At 46.7% G+C, this 9,711-nt stretch overlaps 1 protein-coding gene across 2 annotated transcripts; it reads left to right on the top strand.

The window, feature by feature from the left end:
• The first annotated feature begins 650 nt into the window (after positions 1-650).
• Positions 651-8,311, top strand: YY1 (zinc finger (C2H2 type) family protein). Of its 2 annotated transcripts, none has more exons than XM_048677774.2 (6): positions 651-993; positions 1,083-1,141; positions 4,951-5,150; positions 5,265-5,354; positions 7,414-7,557; positions 7,625-8,311. In XM_048677774.2, exons 1-6 carry the CDS (start codon positions 953-955, stop codon positions 8,123-8,125), a joined length of 1,035 nt encoding a protein of 344 aa, XP_048533731.1. In that variant the 5' UTR covers positions 651-952; the 3' UTR covers positions 8,126-8,311. The 2 variants fall into 2 exon arrangements, with proteins under 2 accessions (XP_048533731.1, XP_048533732.1); XM_048677775.2 differs by having other exon boundaries at positions 654-993; positions 7,637-8,311.
• The last annotated feature ends 1,400 nt before the right edge of the window (positions 8,312-9,711 follow it).

Genomic DNA, 9,711 nt, shown 5'->3' with positions numbered 1-9,711 from the left:
TGGTAAAACCGAGTAGTGACCATAAATAATCAAAACCTAAATATAATCCCTCCGTTCCTAAATATAAGTCTTTTTAGTGATTTCAATAAAGACTATATACGGAGTGAGGCGTTTTGGCTTCCAGAATCATCTACACCTTTGCTGAGTAAAAAAGTCAAAACAAATACTAAAAAATTCAAAAAATTCCATTTTTTTGGCATGGTAGATAATCTGGTGCTTGTTGTCCGCCCCAAATTTTAAATCATTTGGACATCTGAGTAGCTCTCGGCAAAAAAGACAAATTTAGGATCTGTTAAATAGTGTGTTGTTTATATACTGTTCTGACCCAATTTGTCTTTTTTGCTGAGAGCTGTTCAAATGTCCAAATGCTCTGAAATTTGGAGCGCACCTCATACACCAAATTATCTACCTTCCATGAAAAAGTTGGATTTTAAAAAAAATTTATGAATTGTTTTTTGACCGGATACAGATGTATCCGGGCTCAGAATTGAATCTTATATATGAATGTATATGTACATATTTTAGAGGGTAATTCACTCATTTTGCTTTATATGTAATTCGCATTGGAATATCTAAAAACTTATAAACTTATAGTACACACGTGTTAATCTCTCCCTTCCCGGCACCCATTTGGCCATCTAGACGCCCCCACAACCGGAAACAACGCAACGGACCTGTTTCATTTGCCTTTGGTCTTGCGATGAGATGATGACGGGAACGGAGCAGCCGCGGCCGCGAGGCGTAGCCATAGATTTCCTCGCAGCACGACATGCTGCTCCTCATCCACCATGCCATCCGACTCCGAGCCTCCCTCCCTGTCTGTACCCACCCGTAGCCCGGTAAACATAAGTCGCCGCCAGCCCCAGCCCCAAGACCAAATCCGAATCTCCCCTTGCAACAATCATCCGTAACGCCGTCATCGCCTTCCGCCCTGCGGCCGCGGGGAGACGCGATGCAGGGACTCCACCGCCGCTACCGATGGATCAAGGAGTGGTTTGTCTCCCAACCCCTACCACCCCTCGAATTCCACTCCGCTTCGTGTGGTTTGGATCTGAACTATTTGCGCCGCGTCCTTCTCCTAGGGTTCCGCAGGACCTTGTCATCGCCGGCGGCCCGTGCGCGCTTTACAAGTGGGTGCGAGGTACGTCGCCTTCTTCTTGCTGCTGTAAATTCTTACTTTGACTTACTGTTGTGTCACGGCTCCATCACTTGTTGCTTAGTGTCATCGTGCCTGCAATTGCTGCGTGACATGATCTTTCTTTGGTTGTTATTGTGGTTTCCGTTGCGTAAATTCCACCGGGTGTTTATTAGATAGAGGCTTTGGTTTCATTAGTCACAGGTGCAAGCTAGCCTAACTTTCGAGAAAGCTTAAGGTTGGGCCATTACAACCTAACACCACTCCAGCAAGATAGCAACTAACGACCGCTAGAGGCAAGTATAACATACACACTACTAGAAATGCAACTGGCCTAAAAATGCTTATCATCTTCCGACACGTGGCTGACCAGTGGAAATGTTTGTCATGATTCGTGAACACGGCCCAACAATGGTGCGGCCACACACCACTGTTGAAGCCATCCTTGCAGCACTGGGGCATTGCTTCCCCCTCTGTGTAGGCCAGATCCGGCGTGTCCCACACAATGAGAAGTTAGCCCTGGAGGCCTAACAAGAGCACACAGGATGCCCTGCCCGTGCTGAAAAGACGGCCACTCATCGACTAATGTCGATGCCCTGCATGTTGTACTGCCACACGTTGCACTGACCCGATCCTTTCTTGTGTGGCCACATATCCATCTCAACATGTGCATCTCTGCTACACCTAACTTTGGACATGTTACCCTTTAGTTGGCCAACATTCAGTGCCATACAACATCGCAGGTCGAATCGCCGTTCTATAGACCTGCCTTTTAACTTTTGTGGCACTCTTGTCACAGAGAACGCCAGAAGCTTGGTGCCACTTCATCTATCAAGCTTTGATTCGATGGCTCATATCTTCATCGATATCATCATCCTTCTGCAGCATTGACCCCAAATATTGAAAAGTGTCCTTCTGAGGTACCAGCTGCCCAGCAAGGCTCCTCGTGCCTAGTAGTACTGAAACCGCACCTCATGTACTTGGTTTTAGTTCTACTAAGCCTAAAAACATTAGTTTCCAATGTCTCTCTCCACAACTCTAACCTTGTAATTCTCTACATTATTGAAATATCATTACGACAAGCATATGTTGTACCGATTGCATCAAGTAGTAGTCTGCTCTTTTTCTGATTTAGTCTACTGCAAACATTCTACAATTGGAGATTGGCATGGGGATTGTGAAGTTTCTGTTTAATCTGTACAGACTTGAGAACCAATAAAGCCATTAGTCTAGTGATGAATTCTCGCAAAGCAAATAGCAGAATTTCAGATTTCATATGTAGACTGTGATCAACATGTCAAAAGATTTATGTTAAATTTCAAGTGTTTGGTGTGGACAATGTTGCACTCTTTTACACCTGTTCTTTGTTTACAACTTCCGAACAATTTAGGAGTTACATGCAATGTACCAATAAACCATTAGTCTAGTGATGCGTTCTCAAAGCAAATAGCAGAAGTTGAGATGTCAGATGGAGATTGCGATGAACATGTCAAAGGATATATGTTAAATTTCAAGTGTTTGGTGTCGGCAATTGTTGTGAACCTTGATTCACAAGGGGTTAACTACCGTGCTGAAGATAGCCAGACGTCGTGGGATTGGGTAATAGGTTGAGACAAGATAATAATTCGTAGAGATTAGATCGGTTGTTCTTCCTTGCCTCAAACGTGGATGCATGCCATCCTTATATAACGGATGCTCAGGTCCTTGACCTCTCCTAATAAGGCTTAAAATTTTCCTTATACGATTGAACTCTTTCCTAATCCTATACTTTCCTAGTGTACTCTTAGGATACTTCACTCTCATGGACTCCTTCCACGCTGGTACTCTTGCCTTGATACTGTGAACCTTTTTTCCGCAACATTACACCCCTCCTGGACAAGCAGCTTGTTGGTGGCCAGGGCTGAATTCCTTCATAGCCCCGCATCAATGTGATAGTGATACTGTGACTGCAGCTCTACGTTTTGCCAGACCTCTTGCCTAATTCTCTCAGGTACAACTTGTATATCTCTAGGTCACCCTGATACTTCTGTCTGAGATCCTCTCCAGGAAATTTGGAATGTCCCTTGTTATGTTGCTGACATTCAGTTGGCAATAGAATTCTTTCCATGTCCTGTTGGTCACATATTCCTTTGACACCCCCTTGGTCACGTTCTTCTGGTGGACGCTATACAAACCAACCAAGGCTATTTTCTGTTTTATGGAAAATGCAACAGCTGGAGCCAATACGGATCCCATTTGATTTGTTCTCATGCATGCATAATAATTCTCGTGCTTTTCTTTCCAATCTGAAATATAACTTCTACATATTCTATGCACCAAATTATCTCTTCCTGTATGTACACATGCACACACAACTAAACATTTGCTTGAACCAACGTCCACACATGAATGATGGCCCAGATCAATTTCGTGGACAACTCCAATGCTAGGTCCATGCTCAGCAATTGACCCTTTTCTAGCCTGCCTCAACCGTTCCACTGAAGATGATTTTGGATGGCCCAGATCAATTTCGTGGACAACTCCAATGCTAGGTCCATGCTCAGCAATTGACCCTTTTCTAGCCTGCCTCAACCGTTCCATTGAAGATGATTTTGTTGATGCTGTTATGCATGGTTGTGTCGCCACTGTCGCTAGCAATGCTGCTGTGCCTGGTTGCTCCTATGTCGCTCCTCTATCTGCATCTGTAGCTTCTGCATCCGGATGTCTCGTAACTGCTGCTTGCTGCTTCTTCGTGCGCCTCTACAGCTTCTTGCAAACCGCCGCTGCTACGCCGACTTCAGGCTGCAGTGATGATATTGCTGCCATGCTCGCCGTGTTTGTCGCTGAAGCCATTGCTGCCCTCCTTTACTTTGCTGCCTTGATATCAAGCATATACGAATCTTGAATTTGTCGAAGATAGATTGGGTTGAGGCGTTGAACTCTTCCATGAAAGAGTCTGCATTGAAAGCCATGGTGGCTGTCTCTGATACCAAATGATGTCAACCTTGATTTGCAACGGGATAACTACCGTGCTGAAGATAGCCAGACGGTGTGGCTGTGAGGAGGGATTGGGTAGACATAGGTTGAGACAAGAGAATAACTGGGAGATATTAGATTGATTGTTCTTGCTTGCCTCAAACATGGATATGTGTCATCCTTATATAATGGATGATCAAGCCTTTGACCTCTCCTAACACGATTAGACATAGATCTTTCCTTATGCAATTGCACTCTTTCCTGCCCCTATGCTCTCCCAATGGACTCTACTTCCTCCATCCGGGTTTATACTTTATAGGTCTCAGGGGCCAAAACGGCAAGACCAAGGTGCAGCTGTAGTGAACTGCATGCACACGTCTCGGCTTAATTAATTGTGGCAATTTAATTGGCTGCAGGCATGCCGTTAGCTGTAATAGGTTGCATGCTTGGTTGGGCATATTGACTGGAGGAGCGCTTTTAGTGACTGCATGCTGCCAGTCGTAATTAACACAGCAAACTGGAGGGGAATCGAGTCGAAATACTTCCATTATAATTACTGCGGCCTTTTAAATTCAAACGGCTTACCGTGGCTCACAGGTCCTTCAATCCCGGGCGGAAGAAGTACTTTTCTGTCATGGACTCCTCCCATGCTTGCTTTATGTTGGTACTGTGGACCCATGTCCACCACAAAAGTATTGCATTCTTTTTACACCTCTTCTTTGTGTACAACTTCAGACCAATTTAGAAATCAGGTGCAATGTAGCAATAAGGACAAACTAGTTGGATTTTCTTCTTGACATGTTTGCGTTTTAGTTTAGCATTCTCATTCAGCTAATATTTTTATCTTCATTCCCTGATAGAGGATAGGTTGGCTGCTCTTAAGTCCAAGGACAAGGAAGAAGGGGCATGCACTGCAAAGCCTGACCCTGCCACTGAGGTTCTTTTCTTATGCAGCTATGATGGCTGTGGGAAAACTTTTGTTGATGCAGGTGCTCTTAGGAAACATGCCCACGTGCATGGGGAGAGGCAGTATGTCTGTCACTACGAGGGATGTGGGAAGGTATTGTGTCATCCATATCTGTCTTGCCTACATCGCAAAGCCATTTCCGTATGGCAGTGACATTTTTTATACTGAGCTGCTTATCTAATTTTTTCTGCTGAATCCGTTTTGTAGAAATTTTTAGATAGCTCTAAGTTGAAGAGGCATTTTCTTATTCATACAGGCGAGAAGAACTTCGTCTGCCCTCATGAAGGTTGTGGCAAGGTTATTACCATGCTTTCTCCATGTACTTGTTATGCTTTTCTGTACAGAATTTTGGTTCTTAATCATATATAATTTGTACATTTGAACAAGTTACCAGAAATATTTAATTACGGAGAAATGTTATTTATGTTAATTAAATATAGAAAAGCTCCATCATTGGTTTCTGTTTTAGTTCTATTTCTTATCCTAGGGCTTGGCATTTCAATCATTCTGTTGGTCGCATCCGGCGCTGTGTGTGCGCGGCGGGTGCGGGAGCCGTGGAGCGTGGGGAGTGGGGCGAGCAGGCGCACCATAGGTGCGGCGTGGCACGCGTGCGCGCGCGTGTATAAGGTCTCCCCCCGGCCCTTGTGTAATTGCTGAGGCTTACGAGTTCGTGCTCGTGGAAGTGGCGTTCGAGCGCCGGAAAAAATCCTCCTGTGTCCACTGTCTTCTTCCTTCCTCTTCTTTGTTGTGTTAGAGAGAGAGTGAGAGGGAGGTGCAGCAAGCGAGAGGAAGAGGAAGGCCACGACAACAACAATTGGTATACAGAGCCAAGTTCGAGGGGCGGTTGCGGAGCGTGCGGCAGCGGCCGCGGCGCGCGCGGTGCGCGACGGACATGAAGGTCTTGGCAACGGCGCGCGACGAGCGCATGGCGTCGGCAATGCGCGGCGAGTCCACGGCGGTGTGGCGTGATGCCGGACGCGCGGCGAGCGCGTGGCGTCGGCAACGCGCGGCGAGTCCACGGCGGTGTGGCGTGATGCCGTGTGCGCGACGACGAACAGCGGCGGTCGCGGAGACGAGGAGGTCGCGGAGTACCTGCGTGGTGTCGCAGAGGCCGCGGCTGCTCGGTGCGACGACCGTGGAGGCGCTGCGCTGCGGTTGACGGCGCAGCGGTGCAGGGCAATAAGCCGCGGCGGCGAGCCGGGCGCGACCGGTGCGTGTTATGGGTGCACACTGGACGCGTCGGGCGCATCGGGACCGCGGGAGCGCGCCGGGTGCGCCGGCCGGGGAGTGCGTGGCGTGGTGAATGCAGCGGAGGAGTGACCGCGTCGGGGCGCTGGACTCGGGCCGTGGCGACTGCGTGCGTGCGCGTCGTGTACACGAGCCTGGGAGCGCGGGACGTGGGGTGCTGCGCGGCGGAGGCCGCAGCGGCGCGGCACGACGGTCGTGACGATGACGACCACGACGACGAGAGCTACAACGACTGACGATGAACAAGTCAAGATTAGGGGGAACAGTGTTAGCCTTAATCTTGACTTGCAGGACGTGGCTAAGCTGATCCGGTGCTTGTGGGCTGTTAGTGCATGGCATGCATGCGGCCGTGGCGAGTGGACCAGCTGAGTGGCCGTGTGAGTCGTAGTGGTAGTTAGTGCGTGTGTGTCCGAGTCAGCGCGTGTGTGCGTGGCAGCGTTGTGTGGTTAGCGAGGAGCGCGCGAGGGCGACCGCGCTGGGCGCTGGACCCGGTCGCATCCGGCGCTGTGTGTGCGCGGCGGGTGCGGGAGCCGTGGAGCGCGGAGCGTGGGGAGTGGGGCGAGCAGGCACACCATAGGTGCGGCGTGGCACGCGCGCGCGCGCGTGTATAAGGTCTCCCCCCGGCCCCTGTGTAATTGCTGAGGCTTACGAGTTCGTGCTCGTGGAAGTGGCGTTCGAGCGCCGGAAAAAATCCTCCTGTGTCCACTGTCTTCTTTCTTCCTCTTTCTTCTTTGTTGTGTTAGAGAGAGAGTGAGAGGGAGGTGCAGCAAGCGAGAGGAAGAGGAAGGCCACGGCAACAACAACCTGGACACGAACCCGCTGCAGTATTGTCTGCAATCCAAGAATCCATGTCAAGGGATTATAGTTTAAAAAAATTCAAATAATGGTGTACACAAATGTTAACATGCTCATTCTGGAGTGGCAGTTACCAGCAAGAGACTTCTTCACGTATTTTTGAGAAATTATCTTAGCTTAGTAGGATGCACCGGGTGGGCTTTACTTTGTAACTGATGGAATAAGTGCAGCGCAGCAAATTGGTATTCCCTCATCATAGTTGTGGATTTGGGAACTCATGGATTTAATCTGCTTTTATTCCTGGTCATTGCAGGCTTTCTCATTGGATTTTAATTTGAAGGCACACATGAAAACCCATTTTGCGGATAACTATCATATGTGTCCATACCCAGAATGTGGTCGAAGATTTACACAGGAATCTAAACTAAGGGCTCATTTCAGGGCACAACATGAGAAGGTAAGATGTATAGAGATATTTGTCAGTTGCAACTTGTCGCATAACCTATACTCACAAGACTAGACAGTCTGGTTTACAGAATCCAGGTGGGCCTGTAATAAACCGCAATGCACTAGGAGATCACCCTCATAACACAGCGAAATCTCTGGTAACACCACCAGTTCCATCAGCTGATCGTCCGTATGTCTGCCCTTACGATGGGTGTGCCAAGGCATACATTCATGAGTACAAACTTAACCTCCATTTGAAGAAAGAGCACCCCAACCACTATTCGGATGCTGGTGCTCAAGCTGGTCCGTCGAGGGGCACAATATTGAAGAATTCCCGTAGAAGCAAGCCAAATCTCACAACCAGCATGCCACTCGCCAAGATCCCTAAGCGCAGTGGTTATACGGTGCCATCTCCAGCTGTCAGTATCCCTGAGGAGCATCAGTGGCCAAGGAAGGTGTTGTACGAAGATGATAGTGAGGAGACCGAGGAAGAGGGAGATAACCTCGAGGAGGGGGGATTGAGATACAGAGCTGCTAGCGGTGGCGATGACGATGAGGAGACGGAGGAAGAAGAATGAGCGCTATGGGTTGCTGTGCACATAGTTTATGAGCACCGGACTGGATTATAGTTTTGCATACATGTAACAATACATATAAGGGTGGCTAGTTAGGCAGAAACTTGTGGGCTGCATGTAGGCTATTAATTAACTTATTAAGAAGGGTAATAGATCGTCACGCTTCCATGCTGAGAAGCTAACTGTTGATGCCTTTCAAGTGTTACAATGCGGCTATCAGAGGTACTCTCATAGGGTGCGCTGCATTGCATAATGTTTTGGAGGCTGGTCAGGTGACGTGCAAACTTAGTCCCACGTCTCAACTTCATCTCTCTTTGTTTTCCTCATTCAAATTTAAATACTTTAATCGCCATTAAAATCCAAGTTTGTGACATCAAACAATTATTCACATAATTTTTAAACAATCATGCGCATATTTTTAGCAAGTTGCGTCAACTTATAGTATTAAACCGACGTGTACACATGTTGCTGGCGTCTGTGCCGTCCTCTCATGCGTTTGCAGCCCCAGGATGTATGGTCACGATCCCCGTCTCCTCTCAAAATGCTCTTGCCATTGGATCCATGCCTCCTCAACCTGGATTCTATATGCCCCCATCTCTTCATGAGTCCTTTTGCTTTGCATGACATCCCATCTCTTCTCTGGGATCTTCTTCTCCTCCATCTCCAACTTTGTTGTTTCTTCTTCTCTGAGTACCTCCTTGATCTCACTAAGTCGTCGTTTTTTTAATCGCCTCTACCTCCTTATCTCTTGAGCATCTCCTTCGGTCCTCCTGTCGGAACGTCCCATGCTAGACGCCACTGTGGGACTTCTAGGCACCCTTTTCTCACCATCACTGTCATCTTCTTCACTGCTGTTCATCTTCATAGATGAGTACTCCAATTTTCACTTTTGGAAGGGCTCCCCGATTTTCACTTCTCGTTGCCTTCCAACAAATTCGAACAAAGTTGGTGTGTAACAACCAGAGACCAATTCCTTCTATTATTGTCGTTGTTTTATTTTTTGCTCTATTCCATTTTTGCATTGTGATAATGCATTAAATTTACAAACCTAAATGTTCCTCATATAAATAAATTGTATGGATCTTCAATCCATTCAAATTGAGGGAAATTCACATGGTGATTTCTCTTTAAAACATATATCCTCCCAATATTAGTAGGGAGCTAAAACAACATTTCATTAACTTGGAATCACCCATAACACATGTGCACTATTCTTCAACTTTCCTTTCTAACCAACTCAACTTCCTAATCTTCCTTTTAAGGCCTTTTAGTAAGATTGAGTTGCAGTTTCACTTTCTCCATAAATGTTCCAAATCTGCCCATACGTCACATATAGTGTGTAGGGTCATACATATAATAACTCACAAACCGTGCATCAGATTAAAATGATTATCATATGTAAAATGTTTAGATTTTCCTGATTCATAATATGCAACTCTGTCACATGCTAAAAACATTTAAATTGTTGTTTGTGTTAAATCTATATAAATAACATGCTTAAGTGGTTTATTACATAACTTTTAAACTGTAGCTCCGAATTAAATAAATAATATATGTAAATGGACTACAAAAACGCATAGAATAACATG

The sequence above is a fragment of the Triticum urartu genome, chromosome 6A (genome assembly GCF_056163025.1).
Source record: "Triticum urartu cultivar PI428250 chromosome 6A, HENAU_Tu73, whole genome shotgun sequence".
Taxonomy (NCBI): domain Eukaryota; kingdom Viridiplantae; phylum Streptophyta; class Magnoliopsida; order Poales; family Poaceae; genus Triticum; species Triticum urartu.
This window is presented reverse-complemented; position numbering and strand designations above follow the sequence as displayed.